The sequence below is a fragment of the Cottoperca gobio genome, chromosome 1 (assembly GCF_900634415.1).
Source record: "Cottoperca gobio chromosome 1, fCotGob3.1, whole genome shotgun sequence".
Classification (NCBI taxonomy): domain Eukaryota; kingdom Metazoa; phylum Chordata; class Actinopteri; order Perciformes; family Bovichtidae; genus Cottoperca; species Cottoperca gobio.
The window spans coordinates 13,752,441-13,773,607 of NC_041355.1; the positions used below are offsets into that span (position 1 = coordinate 13,752,441).

Here is a 21,167-nt window from a genome sequence, read left to right on the forward strand (position 1 = left end):
TGTTTTGCCTGCCTGCCTGCCAGAGAGGGGAGTCGAGGCGCTGCTGGGAACTACATGGTGCTCAATTTTTCAAGATGTCGCTGGAAGAGAGGCTGTTGCGGATCGAGGAGAAACTAAAGCAGGAAAATGAAGAAGCTCGCCGGAGAATTGACCTTAACATCGACATGAGTCCGCATCGATCACGTCCCAGACCGAGTGAGTGTCCACCGGGGAGCACCGGGGCGTCGGTAACGGGCAGAATAGCAGGGGGAAAGATCGGTGAGGCGGAGGGAGGAGGGAAGGAGAGGGGGTGTTATGCTGCTACATGCTAACAGGCTAGCTACATAAACAAACACCGACTCAGCTTGCTAGTTTGATTTTACTGTTAAATCACTTACTTAACAAGTGGGATCATTTCTATAGTGAGTAAAGCAAAATAAAATTACAAATAAAGCGATGTCATGAAATGTCTCGCTGGCAGTCACGTCCCGAAATTTGCTCTGACTCTGTCCTGTCAAACAAGCTAGGCTAACAGGATAGCAATCTGAGTGATAGTCGGTGGCAGGCCCAGCGTCAAATTTGAACATTTGATGTAGTGTTCAGCCTGTTTAAGAAATATCATGGAGGTGCCATTCATCCCCGGTTTTTCTGTAGTTTTACATAATTATTAAGCAGCGTGTTTGCTTATGACTTCTGCGGCAATGTCAGTTTTCATTGCCAGTTTTGACCCTTGACGAAACAGACGCTAATTTGTGGAAGCTATCATATCTGTTAGCTAACGTTCAACATACGTTACCCACCGTTGGTTACTCTGTCATGCTATTTAAACTACTCCCTTCATATAGTGGTTCAATTCCAGTCTGCTTATTGGCATACAGTCCTTTACAGTTGTCAGTGAATATGAAGTGAGTTTATAAGAAGTGGTGAAACAGTCACGTTGGGCCCTTGAACCGTCTGGAGGAAAAGTCTCAGACAAACAGCCCGGCTAGTTGAGCAGGAGGGTCTGCTGCACCATCATGCTTACACTGACTGACATGTTACACCGAAATAAACACTGTGGCAACATAGTGGACTTTTAAACCCGCTAGTGAACAATATAAGAAACCATGTTCACTCACTGACTGTTCAAAGATCATTCTTTCCTACAGATCATCACTTCTTGTCCATTCATATGAGGTTGGAGAGACATCGACCACAAACCTGCTTATTTTCCTTTTTTTGTTTTAAATGTTTTCGTAGGTTAAACTAGTTTTCTGAAACAGTGTGAATGAGTAAAAGGAAAGGCTGATGATATTCTGTATTTTTCTTATTGTCAACAAATCTCACAAAAAGACAAAAACCAAGTATTGACAGTGTATCCTCACCATATAATTATTCCTCTGTGACTTAGACCAAAAACTCATAATGCTCCAATCAGATCTGATTTAGTTATTAGAGTAACAGCCATGATATAACCAAACCACATTAAATACAGTTTCTGTCTCTGTGTTATGAAATTTGTTTTTTTCCCTCATCATTACCAACTCAATTTTTAGTTTGCCAGGAATCACCTTTAGTTACCTTACATAATGTGATCCAACCAGCGAAATCTTACTTTTTGGAAAAAGAGACCTCTGGTATCAGGTCGGTAATCTGTATCAGCAGATACTCTGAGTTTAGGTGTATTCCTGTTAAAAACACACCAATGACCCACTCTATGGCTCAGGATTACATGTTGTTTTTATTTCAGTGAACAGGCACACTGTAGTTAATTTTGAGCTGATGTACATCGTCCTGCTGCCGTCCTAGATCACCAAATTGGTATCAATCTGCAAGTCCCCAAGAAAGATTTACTTGTTAACGTTAACTAAAAAATCACTGCCCAAGAAAATGGAAAAAAGAATAGAAGAAATTTGTGACTTCAGTACCAACCAGTGGGCTTGGTGCCACAGGGTTTGGAAGTCAGACGGCGGGCTAGTGCGTTATTGATTTTGGTCTTTTCAAAGGATTTATTGACAATAAGGTAAAGACAATAATAACGACTGTCTCATCCTCTTAAATACGCTGCTCAAATTTTTTTAATTATTTTTTAAGGGACTTAAAATAGACTTATACAATTCAGAAAGTGTGTGTGTGTGTGTGTGTGTGTGTGTGTGTGTGTGTGTGTGTGTGTGTGTGTGTGTGTGTGTGTGTGTGTGCGCACGTCTCAGTAGTTCAGTGCAGTAATTTGCGTGTGTGTGTATATTTTCTTTCCTCTGTCTAGTCATCGTGATCCAGCTCAGTCCTGCTCCAGCCCCTTCCCAGCGTGCAGGTATCATTCAATCCATCGCTCTCTCTGCCACTGCACCCCCCCCCCCCCCCAACACCTGTGTCCCCGATTCACCTCCCATCCCCTCCTCCCTCATCTTTTTTTATTCTTCTTTTTTAATCCTATCAGACAAGAACACAGGCAGATCCCTACATTTTTACTAGTTTACTTTCCCTTGTTTTTATTCCTTTCATTAATAGGCTCTCAATACTACTGTATATTCACGTTTGTCTTTTTAACGCTTTTATGCATGTTTACACCCAGTGTAATTAATAATGTGGAAAAAGACTTGTTTCATCTTTAACATTTGGCTGTAAAAGTCAGTTTACGTTCTCCAGCAAATATAGATGCATACAGTGAGCTGTGTTTCGGCCAGATCGACTAGATGGTCATTTAAGTAACATATAAGAAGTATCTTATGTTAGTATCAACTGACGAGGTTGGTTTCAGAGACATGAAATAACCACGTTTAACATGCCAGCACGTACTTTCTCTCACACACTTAATTTCTTACAGTGTTGCTCATAGGGCTGGGTGATATGGCAAAAAATATGATCACGATGATTTTTCCCCGTATCGATATTTATCACAATATAATTTGATAATGATGCCATATAGGAATATCCTGATAGTGACCTGAAGAAACCAGAAGGTTCATTCATTAAACTTTAGGAAATAGTTTACATTAACAAAAAAAAGAATAACATTACAGTATGTAAATAATTAAAGCGCAAACATGCTTAAAGTAAGCTTGCCTTGCAACTTAATAAAATAATGTAAATAAACTAAAACAAGAAAAGAAGTGGACCACAAAGGCCAACTGCAAGATAAGGTTTAAAAGTATTCATTATATACTGGTTTTTACATCTCTCATATGTTTTAAGGGTAGAGATGTGCGTAAAACAGGCTAAATGTAAACAGTGTAATGTGTCTGATAAGTTAACGCCTGAATAAGAAGTCAAATCCATGTCTGTGAAACCACTCCTTGTCCAGTTCTGATATTTCAGCCCAGCAGTTATTTACACCTCCCTAAAATCGCACCCTCTCTCCATTCTTTCCCTTCTGACTTCTCTCTCTGTCTGTGTGTGTCTGTGCCAGTGGCAGGGCAGTGTTGATGTTCACTGTGTGTGTGTGTGTGTGTGTGTGTGTGTGACGTGGACGTGGACGTGGACGTGTGTCAGATGATTAACCTTCGTTTTGCTGGAGGCAGAGAATCACGGTGCATGTGGCTTTTCTGCACGACACAATGTTTTGGGTTGTGTATTGTCCAACACAGTCTCTAATCCAGCATCCCCACTGGTCCGTCTGCAGGAGTGCTGTGAACACTCTGACTGCTCTTTTCTTTGTGTGGCGACTGAAGACTTCCTGTCCGAGACTGGCTGACTTCCAGCTTAGTCTGTGCTGTGCAGTTTTGGCCGAATTTCTCCTCTTTTTCTATCTCCGTTTTGATGTTTGTCTGTTATTCATCCTCTGGCATCCCTGCTCCTCCTTTCTTTTGCAGCAGCACTGTTTGAGCTGGAGGCGGTGCAGCAGTGCCTGCGAGTATCTGTGTGTTTGTTCGTCTGCCCGTCTGTCCTCACATCCGTTCATCTGGAGCCAGCCGAACTATGGAGATGCAATTTGTGCCAAAGACTGCCTGGGTCCTTCTTCCTCTCCACACTAACCCCTCCTCCCCTTCACTAACTGATTCTCCCCTTACAGGCTGCTCCATCCACAGGTGACTCGTGGATACAAACAGCTGCTGGCACTCTCAGAAAAGAGCTGCCAGCCTTCTCCTACAAAAACTATAATTCTGTTTAATGATAATAATAATAATAATAATAATAATAATAATAATAATAATAATAATAATAATAATAGCTGCATGGTCTTCTAAATGTTTTTGCAAACTGGTTCCGAACATTTAAAAAAAAGTTGCTGGTGTGAAATTGATCATTATTAGGGAATTAAACTCCTCTGAATCCCACACTTGGTGGTCATAGTCAGAGGCTGCGTTCCAAATCGCATACTTTTCTTTTTACGTTTAGTAGAAACTGCAGCTGCTCTTACAAAGTATGTACTGTTGCATGCAGTGTGCATTCGACTTGATCTTTGACCCTCTTGACCATATGACCTGCACAAAGGATTGTGGGTCAGAATAGCCAGAAAAGCATGCTGGCGTACTTACTGCAAATTGTGACCGGATGCAGTAGCTCTAGGACATCCTGGTAATTTTGGCATACTGCATTTAAGAGAGTATGTATTGGGACATACTAAATAGTATGCTAGTATGGGTATTGGAACGCACAGATAGTCTGAGCATTTGGTTGCATGACAGGTCTTTGCTAATAGTCCTTTAGATTGTTCTTTAACATCTCCATTTGAAAATGAGTCAGTGCTTGCGTGCACGTACACCTGATATTACAAGGTCAGCTGAGTTTTAACATGTCCTTGAATGCATGATTAACCTGCTGGGCTAGAAGCATGTTACAACAGCCAGTCACGTTGGCGTCTGGGTTATCAAGTCATTTTGGGGTATCAGTCAGTGACTTTGTGTGGATAATATTGACGTTAATGTCAAACTGCGCTTTATTAAAACTTGGGTTTTACTTTTATTACTTTGGCCATCAGTTCTCTCGGTCATGATAACATTGTACTCACTAAAATAAATCAGTCGACGTCCTTAAAAAGATGAGTCAACAAATGCATCAGTCAAACGTTACCTCCATATCAACAGTAGTGTTTACCACCTGAATGATCCCAGCAATCATTTTAGTGTATATAATGCTATCATAACTAATAAAACCAATGGCTGCAGCTAATAAAAGAAAACCCAAGTGTTACTAAACCGTAGTTATCCTTTAAAAAGGAACTGCGGACGCAGCGGTGGGCTAACCCTGTGCTGTCCCTCCCTGCCTGAGAATGATGTTGCTTTTGCTCGAAGATAACCATCGTTTGTTTTAACATTAGGTCGGGACATCAGCGAAACAAAAATAAAGCTGTAACTTCGGGGAAGTTCATATGCTGGTCAAATACTCCGCAGGGTCTAGATAGCAGAGCTGTAGTGAAAGAACTCTTTGATCTCGCCATGGCCAGTTTCTCTTGGTGTCTCATGGGAAGTCATTTTCAGGATTCATTCACAGGATGTGATAGATCACATCAGACTTTGTGATTTGTGTAATAAATAAATAAATAAAACCTAATCAAATGCAAAGTCAAAGAGAACACAGGAATGTGTTGAGCTAATAAAAGCATACATAATAATAATAATAATAATAATAATAATAATAATAATATAATAATAATAATAATAATAATAATAATAATAATAATGCATTATCACCCTCTATTGGTGCAGAACAGCTTCAAACCACTAAAATGAGTCAGTGAATGCATGAAGAAACATAGTCATTTTACACAACGTACTGTACCATCCGTTCTGTTTCTAATGTGTCATGTCCCCCCCCCCCCACCCCAGCGCTCCAGCTGCCGCTGGCTAACGATGGCAGCCGTTCATCGTCTTCAGAGAGCTCGCCTCAGCACCACACCTACCCCAGCCGTCCGCGACACATGCTCACCCTGCCCACGCCTCCGTACGGCCTGCAGAAGAGCTTAGAGAAGTACGTGGACACATGCTGATGTTCAGCTGAGCAATGATTACTAAGAAGCTGTATTTACAATCATCTACACATTCTCATTGTCTCATGTGGCATCAGTAAATGCCTCTTGTTGAAAATAGTACTCTTTAAAATTGAGTGACTTCCTGCTGCTGTGTATATAACAGCAATATTCAATCGATTTTTTAATTTTGAATAAATAACTTTTCTGGGAACGGCAGCTAAGTGATGAGTAGAATTGGTATTAGCGAGTGACTAAAGGAAACTCAATCAATCGTACCGTTGAGTCACAACTATATGAAGCAACGTGTTTATGTAAAGAGAAATTATTAATGTATACACAGAGAGAGCAAACAGACACGGTGATCTTATAGCAACACAGAGTGAGTAGAATGAAGAAGAAGAGCAGGTTATGTTACACATACTGGTTCCACATGCAGAATGTGTGTGTGTGTGTGTGTGTGTGTGGGTGGGTGGAAAGGATGACGATTCACACTGAAACACACTTCATGTAACATTTGCACTCCCTCACATTGTGTGTGTTTTGTCCTCATAGTGCAGAGATCGACCAGAAATTGCAGGAGATCATGAAACAGACGGGTTACCTGAAGATCGACGGTCAGGTGAGATGTGACACATGATGACACATGTTGACTTTCTCTAGCCTGGAAATCCTAATCCCCTACAGGTCATAAATGACATAACTGTCAAGCAGGGTGAGAGTTCAGGAGGCAGGTGATATCTCATACTTTTCGTATGGTCAGCAAATCTCATAAAAAGACCAAAACCAACCAACAGGTCCTCCTCCGTCTGATGTATCTTATTTCTCTGCGCCGTTAACCTCTATTGTTGTCCAAAAACTATAAATAGAACACATACATGTACCGCATTGGGGGACATGTTCCTTTATTACGATGAACATGGGCACTGTAGTTTATTTTGAATCAGTCCCACATACTCCGTCCTGCTGCTATAAAAACTCGCAAGAGCAACGCATGTATTAATCCACAGCTGAAAATAGTCCCCAGCAAAAGTTACTTCTATTTGGGTAACATTTGCTACAAACTACAGTGCCCAGTTGCTTTAGGACAGTGTCTGAGACTGGACCACAGACGGGTTCGGAACATAGGAACGTAAAACATTGTTTGTTTTGGTCTGTTGACAATAAGAAAAAATATAGAATAAACCAGATGTATCCCTGAACAGAATCTTAGTCCCAAATGAGTTTCTTTACAGAGAAGGCGTTTTCTTTTTTTTTACACATGTTCTCCTCAGTGTTCAGAAATAATTCATTTCACTAAGATGAAAAAGCAGGTAGGCTGGTATAGTGAGAACGGAGACCATTGTTTAACCAGGTCAAGGTTAAAACCCCATGAAAGCAAACATCCACACCACTGAATTGTCTTTGAGGAGAAGAATCGTTATCAAGGGAAACAACAGCCCTCTCTGGCATATTTATCTCTTTGACAATAAACAGAATATTATAAAAACTGTGGAATTTGTTTACCAAGATAAAATCGAGATTGACTGTGTTGGCCTCATTCTGTTTGTTTGCTTCTCTCCCTCCTCCAGTATCACAGTATGTGCCAGTCATTGTTTGAAGATCAAATTATTTGACTGCACTCCAGATAGTTTTCTTCCTCTCATTAGCCCAGAGGGGTTGCTACATCCAGCACTCGATGAGACGTCACTCACGATCATCTCAGTCACCAATGATTACATTTTTAACGAAGTAGGGAAATGATGCATCTTCCCGCTGTGTGCTGGTATTCTCAGACATGACCAATGGGGGAGCGGCTTAATTACACATCCAAACATTTGCTACTAAATGACCCTGAGGGATTTACTGTCTTTTACGAAGCAGAAAATCAGAACTGGCCTCTCGTATGTTTTCAACTCGGGAGCGCTTGCATAGAAACAACATTTTAACTATTAGAAATATAATGAGCATAATCCAAAGACAAACTTTTCTCTGCGTTTGTGCCTCCTTGTCCTTCCACAGCGATATCCAGCGGAGGTGACGGACCTGATCAGTGAGGGGGAGATCGGCAGTGGGACATGTGGACAAGTTTTCAAAGTGCGATTCAAGAAGACCGACCATGTGATCGCTGTCAAAGTGAGACCCTCCTGCACTCACCTGTTCCCTGTTCACACAACACATTTATCAACACTTCCTTTACATTGGTTCAAACAGAACACTTTGTACAGAAAGAACATTTTAATCTGCCACTTTTCTGCTAAATCAAATCTCCTAGGTTTGGATTCAATGTTTTTTTTTTCCCATGCTGTAAGTTTATTGTATACAGGTACATCTCAATACATTAGAATATCGTGGAAAAGTTAGTTTATTTCACTAATTAAATTCAAAAGGTGAAACTCATATATTATATGGATTTATTACACACATAGTGAAATATTTCAAGCCTTTATTTGTTTTAATCTTGATGATTACGGTTTACAGCTAATGAAAACCCAAAAATCAGTATCTCAGAAAATGAGCCTAATTAACCCTAACCCTTTTTACATTTGTTCATATTATTGAAACGATAAGTCACTTCCAGTTCGAAGCTCTTTCTATTCGTAATGTATTTGTTTAACAGCTTCCAATCAGAGGAGACTCTGTACAGAACAGTGTCATTGAATCAGACAATAATTATTAGTTAAATATTTGACATAATTGATTCTTAGCATTCCTTGTCAGCTGCTGGTGTTTGTGGTTTAGTGTATATAGTGTAATAGGGTTTCCTGATTAACAACAGCGGCACTGCTTGTTTTTGACAGGTAGCCAGACTCATGTGGAGTGCCAAGTCTCCTTAATATAACAATTGTGTAATTATTGTAGTTATTCATGCTTTACTTATTCTGTAAAATGTAATGTGTGAGCTGGAAATGTCTCGGCAAGACAAATATTCCCTCCAGGGACCGTAAAGACAAGAACTCTCAAACATCAGTCAACGTGATCAAAATACATTAGGAGCTTGACGCTAACCCCGGTTTAGCTCTCTGATTTCCCGTTGTGCTTTAATTGTGACTAATTTACAAACACAGTAAATAATCCCACATAACCACCCTCCTGTTTAAGAGATGACTTAATTATAGCCCGCTGAGCTGTTTAACAACTAGGCAGTCAATCAACTCGCCAGAGGAGTCTTTGTTTTGTGATTTTCTAATGGTGTGTGTGTGTGTGTGTGTGTGTGTGTGTGTGTGTGTGTGTGTGTGTGTGTGTGTGTGTGTGTGTGTGTGTGTGTGTGTGTGTGTGTGTGTGTGTGTGTGTGTGACCAGCAAATGCGTCGTACAGGAAACAAGGATGAGAACAAAAGGATCCTGATGGACCTGGATGTGGTGCTGAAGAGTCATGACTGCCCTTACATCATCCAGTGCTACGGCGCTATAGTTACCAACGTGGGTGTCTCCAAAATACATTACAGTCTGAACCGTACTAGTCGGAGCACTTCCACAGCTAAATTCACCCAAAAAGATTTTTTATGATATTTATATATTAGCACACAGTGTGACTGCTTTTACCTTTATGTCACCTCCTGAACTGAACTGCTAAAAGCTGGATGTGTGTATGTGTGTTACGTACGTGTACAGACGGACGTATTCATTGCCATGGAGCTGATGGGAACCTGTGCTGAGAAGCTGAAGAAGAGAATCCAGGGCCCCATCCCAGAGCGCATCCTTGGAAAGATGACGGTGGCAGTAAGTGGAAGAAACACACACACACACACACACACACACACACACACACACACACACACACGCAGGCTTGACACAAGGGGGGGGGAATCAAGTAATTGAAATTCAAATGAACCACATAACAGTGTCTTATACTTTGACTAAAGTTTTGTCCAAATCATTATAATTAAATAGCTCGGGATCAGAAATCGCTCATCTTTATCTTTTTTAAATTCTAATGATACGATACCATATTAGCCTACTCTGTGGCATGCTCTCCCTCTCCTATCTTCCTCGCCTTGATGAGCCTGGTAACAAAACCAAAATATGCCAGGGAAGTGTAAACACGATGCACTTTGTGTTCGTGCTACGTCTGAATGTTATTAATAGAGCTGTGGCAGGGGCTTGCTAACATAGTACTTGCTACTATTGTGTCCTATCAAAGTAAAGCGGCTAATAATCACTATAAAGAGACTGTGTGAGAGAATGCCCTGCCCCGTGTGTCACGACGACAGCTTGAGCAGCGCTCGTTGTGGTGTTTTGAGCCCCCAGCGTTGTCTGTCGGATAATATTTATGAGTTTGGTTGTGTGCGTGTGTCCGCAGCTAATCTCTCATTCTATAGATCAATTAGCTTGATCATCCTTGAACATGAACTTTAAAGACCTTGAATTTGACTTTGTAATGTCTGTATGAACACCGCAGATAGGAAAGTGTAACACTGCCCATTTGTTTTGTTCTTATATCCGTCCTGTGTGTGTTTCTGCTCCAGATAGTGAAGGCTTTGCTGTACCTGAAAGAGAAACACGGTGTCATCCACCGAGATGTGAAACCCTCCAACATCCTCCTGGACGATAAAGGTCAGATCAAACTGTGTGACTTTGGCATCAGCGGACGCCTCGTCGACTCCAAGGCCAAGACCCGCAGCGCCGGCTGTGCTGCCTACATGGCGGTGAGTTAAAACCCACACACTCTACAATCAAAACATCTCACACACAAAGTTATCACATCCTGTCAAACACAACATACTAAACACATGATTTTGCCTGTTCTTGTATCCTCGCAGCCTGAGAGAATAGACCCTCCAGATCCCACCAAACCTGACTATGACATCCGAGCAGACGTGTGGAGCCTCGGCATCTCTCTGGTAAAACGGCTTCCATTATATTACCATAGAAGTGGGCGCAGCTGGGTCATTCTTGTGCGTTGTTATTTCTTTCCTACATTTAAAAAATGTAATTATTAACATTTTCAAATGTGTCAAAAATCATGCATATTAACACTTGTTGTAATGCACAGCTGCGATGCATGATGAGGTGAAGGATCACATTTGGTGGGGAGTAATGACGGAGAGCCATTCCTTCAATGTCACGTGGATGTTTGTATTTTAAGATAAAGAGGGAGAAACGGAACATTTGGTGTGTGATATTAGTATAGCATGGTGCTCTGATGTACTGACCTCAGACCAGCATTCACAACCGGAGCTTTCTAGCTTTGCACAAACTGCTCGCCCTGTTTGAAAGTTTGCCTCATCGAATCTACAGCTGTGAACAAAGACTTGAGGCGGTGCTGCTTTACTGTGGATGACAGTGGGTGTTAATGGGTCCGTGTGTTCTCTAGGTGGAGCTGGCCACGGGGCAGTTTCCCTACAAGAACTGCAAGACAGACTTTGAGGTTCTGACCAAAGTGCTGCAGGAAGATCCTCCTCTGCTGCCTCTCGGCATGGGCTTCTCCCTCGACTTTCAGTCCTTCGTCAAAGACTGGTGAGTAGAAATCTCACTCTAAAGCTAATTGGATTTTAGAGCGCTCAGATCATCAGGTGGTGGATTCCTAACTGTGCGTAGGATAAGATCCACTTCTGCTGAAGGTGCGTTTAGCTACTTAAGAAACTGCCTGACGACCTGATATCTGTCACAACTGTGTCCACATTCAAGAGTGAACATGTTTGTGTTTTCTCAGGCTCATGACTAGTTATTAATCGTGTGTCTGTGTCTGTGGGCTGGTGGGTGTTTGTCAGTGTTGTTTGTTCTTATCTTCTATGTATCATAGTCTCATGTCACTTATTGCTGTATGCACTTTAATGTAAAGCACATTGAATTTCCCCGTAAAGAAAAGAAGCTCTTTAAATAAAATGGTGCCGATCACAGGGTCTATTTGAAGCCTTTTATTTATCGTGTACCGTGTTTATTTATTCATTTAACTATTCCTGCCAACATTGTGTATTGAGTATTAAAATTAAGAGATGAGAAAGTATCATGAATCAATAAATCAACTAGTTATTTATTGGCAGACAACATGTGCAATATATTCCACTCTCTATACAGAGATCCAGCATAACCGCAGTGATGAAGACCCCTCGTCACACCGGCTTTACTTTAGTGCAAACAAAGCCGACATAAACTTCCCCGGTTGTGATTGTAGATAGCAAATCTTGTGTGTTTTGCGTATTTAAAACGTATTTATCTGCCGTTAACGTCAGCTTCACTTCATTTGTGTGTTTCTCCACAGCCTCACAAAGGATCACAGAAAAAGGCCAAAATACCACCAGCTGCTGGTACGACACCCGTCGTCATGAGCAACAAACATTCTGTTGAGATTCACCAGAATTACCCAAAGGTCAAATGTAACTAAGCTCCCTCCCACCCTCTGTATCTCTCTGTCCATCTCATCCAGGAGCATAGTTTCATCCGCCGTTACGAAGTGCTAGACGTGGACGTGGCTGGATGGTTCCAGGCGGTGATGGACCGCACCGAGTCGCCTCGCAGCAGCCAGTGTTACAGCCATCAGCACCAGCTCCACTCGCTCTTCAGTAGGTAGCCTTGCCCTGCCCGGCTCTAGCTTAGCCAGACGCTAGTCTTGCCTAGCTGTAGCTTTGCTAAGCTCAGACTCAGTCTGTCCTAGTCTAGCCCAGCGTTAGCAGCTAAGCCTAGCGTTAGACTCAGCCCGTCTGTCCATCTGTCCACCGGAGAACCTGAAGAGCCCATAAAGGAAGAGGAGACGGAGACTGGATGGAGGGATGGTTGGATGACACAGGTGGTTCTGTTTATCAGTGTGTTGAATCTGGACAGGCAGACATGGGAAGGAGGGAAGAGGGGAAAAAGGTGCACACTGTAGTTAGCTTCATTCGTTTACACACTGTCTCATAACACTATTGTATCACGTCACAGCACAGTGTGTGTAACAGCCACACACACACACACATGCTCGCATACAAACTATGTGTGTGTTTCTACATGTACTCCACATGTCATTTAGTTTTTCACCTACATGTCCGTCTCCAGCATTGATCCAAGCCGTTGGATTAGTCAACAGAGTAGTCACTACACACTGGAACAAAGCATCTGCTACATTAGCAAACATGAATCTCTCTTGTACATAAACTAATGGAGGACACAACAATGTCCTCACACAATCTCAGGCTGTGTGTGTGTCTGTGTCTGTGTGTCTGTGTGTCTGTTTGTCTGTGTGTGTGTGTGTGTGGATAAATATCAAGACACAGTCAGTCACTGGTTGTTTTTAAAAGTCATATTTCCTAGCGATTTATTCACCTTCACACTACAGCTGTCACACTCAAACCAGAATGAATTAGTTTGTTTGCTGCGCTTCATTTTTAACATATTAGGGATAGTAACTCATTAACTTTGATTATATGTTTAGAAGACCCGTCATTGTATTTAGCAGCTGCACAATTGGGAAAAACACAATGAAAAACAACTTACAAAAAAAAAAGTGTGTTGCATTCTAGCTTTGTAGAAAAGGAAGTGTTTTGTTTTTGTGTGTTTGGAATGACTTAGGTGAACTAAAAGAAATGGAGGGATACTAAGAAGAGAAAGAGCCAGAAAGGGATTCTTTCTAGAAGTGCGGGAGAGAAAAGCAAGAGAAAGTAGAAGAAGAAGGGAGTTGTACTCTCGTTGATTAACTGAAACCAGAAAGAGGCTGGAGGTGAAAATGGGAGCGAGGAGTGTTTTGTCATTGAGAAGGCAAAGAACAGGAGTTTATCTTGTACAAAGAATATACGTGGGGTAGATCTTATTACCTGTGGAGCATTTCTTTACTCTCAGTTTGTCTACCTCTTCCTCTTTGTCCACATCTCTGTCTGCCTCTGCTCTTTAGTGTGTTGTAGTGCTCCACAGTGTTACCAGACCAAAGGCTCGTGGAAGATTCGGACCTGTATTAACAAACTACAGAGACATGTCTTGATAAAGCAAGTTTGTGATGTTTTTACAACCTAGATCAGAGGTCTCAAGCAGCCAGGCTCGGGGTCACTTCCCACAACGTCATAAAGCTGCTCACATCTTGAGTTGGTTCTTAAATTATTATTTTCGTCCTATCTCTGATGATTTTTGTCTTTATGGTCTTTTGTTTTAAAGTAATTCACGATTTCAATATCTACCAATCAGTAATCATCTCCTAATTAGTTTCTCAAGTAATCATTCAGTCAGAAAAATGTCATGTTTCCAGAGTCCAAGGGTTTAGGCTCATAATGAGTTTGCTATGTTTTAGGGTAAAGAAAACATAGAATTTAAACTTTAAAATCATCAAATTTGTTGGAGATGAATTCTCTCACTAGTCGATTTATCAAGTAATCGCAACCTTCCTACCATAAGCTAAGACCAACAGCGCGTAGACTTAGCGTAGCACTGGCGTTAGTGTTTAAGAACTAGGAGAAAAGTACCTGGACAGTGGGCCCCTGGTCATTTGACTTTGAGACCCCTGAACTAGAGGAGTGTTGAGATACAATTGAGTGCGTCCCACTTGATAAACCAGGATACCACACCTGAACTGGTCAATGTGTTTGAAACGGAGATTTGTAGACACGTTATGAGCGCAGGTCTTCAGAGACTGACTGACTAGACTTGACGGGCCACAGCCAAAGCCTGCTAGATGTGCAGACTCAAACCTCCCACGCCCCGTCACGTACTAAAAAACCAAATCACTGATGACACAGAAATCTGCAAAATGGCGACGATAGAGAGAGGAAACTGTTAAGTGTCAGAAAGAGAGAGCGAGAGAGATCCAGGAATGTTGTCAAGGTGGCAAAAAAGATGAGTGAAAATGAGAGGAGGACGAAGTGCGGTGAGAAGGAAGACGAGGAGTAATAAGAAAGTGGGATTGGAAGTTTAAGAAAAGTCGGAGACAACCTGGAGTTGGATGACAGGAAGTAAGTGTGTGAATAAGGAGAGAGGAAGCAGGGAAAGGAAACATCAGCCCGAGTCTCACAGCGCTGCCGAGCTTTGAGGCTAGCTGGTTATTGTAAAAAGCTTTCATGGTGTTACACCAACCTACCAATTATGATTTTAGCGAGTGAGTTAGCGCGTTGTGTTTATGATGATTACTTATGTTATTTATTTACATTGCTACTGCTGCTACTTTTTATTGCTTTAGACGCTGCTGTCACTTCTTTTCCCCAAAGGACAAATACTTTATTCTTTTTCTTTTTTTTAAGCCAAATAAGTGAAATAATGCAACACGTGTTACCAAATACAGAGAAAGTCTGAAGAGAGAGAAAGCAAGTGAGAGATGGATTAGAAGAGAAAGTGCGGGAAGGTTGGCTTTACAAAAAGTACTAACTAACACAACAGATAGACACACCTCACCTCAAATGTAGCTCTATGTGTAATGGAAGTAGTTAATCATTTATTTAGTCACACTTAACTGTACAGCATATGATTCGAGGGGATGTCTGTCTGTCCAGATGCTTTTTGTCACACCCGTCCGTCCCTCCATCTGTCCACAGGTCGCCTGCCCGCTTGAGAACCTTGACGGTTCACACCAAAGGTGTCCACAACTCAACATAAATACGAAAGAGCGTTGTTGTTATTGTTATGACTATTGTTATTGACCTTATAATTGATTACTCTCTGCTATGATATATGTGAAATCTCTCTGTAGCTAGTGGGAGGGGGGGGCGCTGTAATAGAGCAGTGGTGTGTGTGTGTGTGTGTGTGTGTGTGTGTGTGTGTGTGTGTGTGTGTGTGTGTGTGTGTGTGTGTGTGTGTGTGTGTGTGTGTGTGTGTGTGTGTGTGTGTGTGTGTGTGTGTGTGTGTGTGTGTTATATTCTACAGGGGGAGACTGGTGCACTAACACAGACAGGCCAAGCTCATTCTTGATGATGACCATCAGGGCTACTTTTTAAATCCCCTCCAGTACCACATAATACAACTGATGAGTAAGCTAAACTTAAGTAAACAGTTGGCAATGTGTATAAAGATTGTGATAGTTATCTACACTGTCAGGCGTAACGTAGCGTTTTTAACTATAAAGGTCATTAAGATGTTATTGTGGTAATCTATGAATGACTATAATCTGATGTATTTCTCATGGAAATCAAAGTAATTCTCATTCTGATACATTAAGACACTTTATGTGTGTCTCTTTATTATTATTACTTTAATGCAGTGGTTCTCAACCTTTTTCTAGTTGCGACCCCCCCCCCCCCCCCCCCCCCCCCAGAATAATCAGGTTAATGTTCCCATACAAAAGCATCAGATAGAGGTAGATGCACTGAGCTGGCACGTGTTTTAATGTTTCTTTTGTCTAAATATTTAGCCGTATGATTACTGTAAGCCCAACAGCTGACTGGGCTGTACATGGTTAAATGAGTAGGGCTTCATTACGGGGTGCTTGTGTAGATGAATCACAAATGCAGTCAATACAATCTTTTTTCAGGCAAATGATATCACTGGTACAGGCGATTGTATTGTTAAAGCAATTCCCCAGTTTCTGTTTTGTTTTTCTTTTCACCGCAACCCCCTAAAAAAAACTATCCCGAGGCCCAGGTTGAGGAACGATGCTTTAATGTATGACTCCACGTTTCCAGTGATCTGATTGGTCTGTTTAGATCAGATCCTCTGAAGTTAACCTGCAGTATAGGTCAGAGTCCTGCAAGGGTCCACTTTTGCAAATCCGCACCCCTAAAGCTCAGTACCGGAACCGACCCGTTAATATTAAAGTCCCGCCATTAAACACACAGGCTGCGTTACAGTCACTCACTTTAAAGTTCTTTATTTGTACTCTGGTTTAAGCTGGGTTCTCCGTTCTTCAATCACTTTGTTCTCTGCATTTTGTTAATTTTTACCCTTGAATTTATATAAATGTACTTTTTACCGTTACAATGCTCTTTTGCGGGTTACCGGCGTGTACCTGACCCGGTGCAGGACTCTGATATACATTAGGTTACCGTGGTGGTTAAACCTGCAGCTTCGTGATTCCAGTACACCTGAGTTGCGCTTCATGATACAGGCCCCTGAGCAGATGGGGCGGTGAGCTAGCAGCTCCGTTAGCTCAGCTTCTGTCAGGTTTTAATCTGGATCAGGCTACGACCTGGAACTGTTTTTGCTTCCAACAGTCGACAGTGACTTTGGTTGTTGGTCGTCCTGCTCTTGTAAACTCTGCAGATGACAGGATTCAGGGCTGATCATGCCTCCCTGTTAAGACTCTTGTGTATAGACCATAAACTCTGAACACAAAGCTGCACCCAGTCTCCCACTGTTCTGTTTTTAGGCTGATGTGTATTTTGCAAACACACACACACACACACTCACACTCACTAACTCACTCACTAGGTCGTGCCGTTTGTGTGCATTTTCATCCAAACACCATCAATACACCTCTGTGAAACCAGTCAGTTCAGGTGTGCTAAGAATGACTGTCCATGTGCATGTGTGTGTGTGTGAGGAAACAAAACATCTGTAACTAATCTTCACACACACACACCAAATGTATAAAGTTATCCCATTCTACACAGCAATGCTGGCTCCTGCCAATAGTGGCTTTATGTGTATATTAGTTTGCCAGGGGTGTATAAAAACAGCTAGTTCATAACGTGTACCTGCGCTGTGCCTTGGCACTGAGCGAGTGCGTGTCGTAAACCCATCTGTAAGTAAACCAAATATCATTTTCACTATGCAGTCATTCAAACCATGTCAGCTTGCTTCGATGGGGGAAAAAGCTCCCCCTGACATACACAGATTTACAGATAAACTGGAGTTAGCGACAGTGTGTTTTTCTTTTCGAGCCCCCCCCCCCCCTCCCAGTGTGATTTAAACATCGCCTTCAGCTACAGAGAGACAGAGAGAGAGCAAGAGATATGTTTTGAATGAGCTGACAAATATTTAAGGATTGTATTGGGGTCGGGGAGGGACACGGGGTTAGACCGGGGTTTGTAGTTTGGGGGAGATACAGATCAATGCTGTAAAGTATATCGATTGCATGTTATTGTCACCGTTGTAACTGCCATGGTTTTGTTTTTTTGTTTGTTTTTCTTCTTCTAAGACAACGGTTGGTTGGGGCGGGGATGCACAAAACTTTATCCTTATTTATAATTTTTACGCATATAGTCTGTATGTTTGTTTTAAAATGTTGAATTATTGTGTACTTAGGAAAAGACACACTTTTGTTTTTTGCCTTTTTAAAAAGAAATGTCAACTTTGCAATATATTTTTTTTCACTTTGGACCCGTCGTGGAGGAGGAGCTGTATCATTATTAGCAGAAAGTGTTTGTTAGAAAACGTCCTGTTTCCCCTCAGTCATGTGTCTTTCTTTCAGTTAGCGGTGTGCGCGAGCGGAGAGTGTGTGTGATGTTTATTCGTCTACCAAAAGTCTTTATTGATGGTGATTATTATTAGCTTTTATTTTTGTCCATTGCTGTTTGTTTTTTTACTATGATTATTGTTTTTATTATTATTATTTTTGTTGTTATTATTATTATTATTATTATTATTATTCAGGGCAAAGATGACACCAAATTGAACAAAGAAATAAATGGGTGATCCCAGAAAGTGCGGAGTTTCTGATACTGGCGAGGTGGAGCAATCGTTTTTCTCACCGTTACGCTGTAGTGTCTGTCCACCTTATTTAAAGCGCCACGTAAAGAAAACCTCTGAACTGAAAGTCTAATAGTATTTTTTTATTATTATTATATTTTGTTTTCAATTTTATTTTTGGTTACCCCTGTTTGGGTCGTAAATTGTGTGCTGTTATTTAATTTCTTTTCCCCCCTCATCCTTGCCCCCCTGCTTTTTGATTTTGTTTTTTTATTCAATTTCATGATTATTATTTTTTTATTCTTTCTGGTTTGTCTGATGCTGTATTAGTGAGCTGATTGGTCAAATACCAGAGCTTTTTTTCCCCCCCAATGCTGAGACTGTCGTGACTGATGTTGCACTTGTGATGGGTTTTATTTTTTTATTTTTTTGCGTTGCAGATTTGGTTGTGCAGGAGAATATCGGGTGTTTTCCTTATTTTCTTCAAGTCACAGCAGTTATTTTATCAATCATAGATCTGTGACACAGAGCAAGAAAATTATTCAACAGTGTATTATTTTCACTGATATTTATTTATTGGTCATTCGTATGATTTCTTTGGTTTGTTTTTACGTGTATTGCTTCTTTGTGGAGGGCAAACAGGACTCAAGGTAGAGGAGTAATGTCTCATTGCCGTTTTACATTGTGTACAGAAAGCTAAATATTGTATTCAACCATCACACTAACGTACAGTCTATAAAGTAACGGATTCAAATAAAAAACCTACAGCAGAGTAAGGTGCACTGTTTCTGGCTTTACTGTGACTGTCAGACTTATTTTGTTTACTGTTTACCCTCTCCGAAGGCCCCAAACAAACAAACTGCTCGTGGTTTAAAGAAGCCACGGCATGGAGAATTTGAACTCTAGTGCTTTGCTAATAACTCACAGTTAAAGCTTGTATTGTTTGAAACGTTGATGGTTTTTAATCTGAATGCCACAAACAGCAGACTAGATTTGTGTTTTTAAGTTTAAGGTATTCCAGCTGATGATAACTACTATGATGGTGGACTGATTGGCTTGTTATTAACCTGCACTCCCTATTAGCGAGGTGGGACACGCCTGCTTTGAAATATCATTGAGGTTTGTCTAGATTGCATGACTTTGCTAGTTTTCAGGGCGGGGGGAGGATTGATTTCAGTCTCCGCTGTTGCAGTTCAAAGGCGTCTTGTATGTACGACACCATAGATTTATTGTCTCGACAGCTTTACTGCCCGTTTCTTTTTTGTTTTGTTTTTTGGCTGTATTTTATCCCCCCTCCCCCCCAAGTCTCAATTCAAACAGAATAAATGCCATTATATTGTGAATACCTCAGGATTTTTTTTGAGAAAAAACAACAACAAAACACTTAAAAAGCAAATAAATAAATAAATAAAAACTCATAAAAAGTTGATGTGTCATGGTGGAATTTCTTTCTTTTCCAGCAGGGGGGGTTTCATAAAGGTGGGGAAGCAGGAGACCTTTAGTCGAGATGGATAGATGGATCTGGCTTTTCCAAGTAAAAGTGGTTAAAGAAAAAGAAAAGAAAATGTAAATTGAGGTGTTATTAATACACTAACACCGCTTAAAATCACATTTCGTTTTCTGATCTCTAAAACCTTATAATAGATGAAGTTGTATTTCCATGTTTGCCACAAACACCACTGTGCTTTACTGCCTTATATGGGGAGAATACTGACAATAATATAGATTAACATTACATTAAATATACAACTTTTCACAGGCTGTGTAGCACTCCGAGTAACAAGTAAATGGATATAAACTTTATTTATTTATTTCTGAATACACTCAATATTTGCAGACTTTTCAATATAATATAAAGTTTTATTTTGTGTAGTTTCCTCAGGTTTACATATACAAATGGTGGACATTATTAAAACTCTAAACAAGCAGCTCAATAATGCTCCAAATGTGGACACACTTGTAATTGACAGTTTTGTCCACAGCAGGGAGCACTACTCATTCAGGTTGGTGTCACACACAGAGGAAAAGCATATAAGAGAAATGACAAATGCCTCCATAACAACCTTTTTCAAATCTGAAGCATTCTTACACTTTCAAATAATCCTCAAAGTATTTTGCAGCAGGTGTGATCGATGGAGTGGATTTGGACGCGCAGTATTGTGTTTGTGAGTCGCTGAACTTCTCTAAACTAAAATGTTCCTTCTATCCGTCATACACAGATGGGCCGATGTGCTCAAACATGTCAGAGTAAGCTTCCCTGCATCACGGCTTCTGCACTTTCCCCCACACTAGAATTTACCACTGTTACCTGCATGACATGACTCGACTGGACTTCCTGTTGTTCCCCGTTGAAAGTTTACACAACAACAGATTATGCATATTCTAACTATTAACTAACGTGACACACGTATGGTATCAACACTGTTAATGTGGTGTTATTATGCAGAAATAAATAGGATCATCTTACACTGAGGACATTAAGAGGTGTGTGAGATTTCCCTGTCCTGAAGCGAGCTGCGGGAAGCTGTCTTCTACGTGGAGTGGTGCAACAGACTGTGGCTGCAGAAATTAACCAACAGGATGAGTGAAAAAACACAATCGGCTCTTGACAGACGCTTTGTTTTCACACCATAATACTGTACGCTGTTTACAGCAGGGAGATTTAAACAACATTTACAAAATAGTAGCCAATCCCATCTTCAGTGTTGTTGAGTTGAATTAAGGTCAAAGCCAGTAAAAGCATTTCTATCCAGACACAAAGGTTGGAGCTTGGAGGAGAATTTGTAAAAGTGGAGTTTTGGGGAATGTGGGTTTTCAAAAGTGACTGAATAGGTAAATATGTATTTAATCATTTATATATTCAG

General features: G+C 41.0%; 1 protein-coding gene across 1 annotated transcript; it reads left to right on the top strand.

Annotated features, from left to right (window-relative positions):
• The first annotated feature begins 11 nt into the window (after positions 1-11).
• Positions 12-19,729, top strand: map2k7 (mitogen-activated protein kinase kinase 7). The gene is made up of 11 exons (XM_029429967.1): positions 12-195; positions 5,724-5,865; positions 6,419-6,485; positions 7,865-7,978; positions 9,145-9,264; positions 9,457-9,564; positions 10,311-10,490; positions 10,605-10,685; positions 11,159-11,301; positions 12,047-12,092; positions 12,212-19,729. The coding sequence occupies exons 1-11, from the start codon at positions 75-77 to the stop codon at positions 12,353-12,355; spliced, it is 1,266 nt and encodes a 421-aa protein (XP_029285827.1). The 5' UTR covers positions 12-74; the 3' UTR covers positions 12,356-19,729.
• Positions 19,730-21,167: the final 1,438 nt, after the last annotated feature.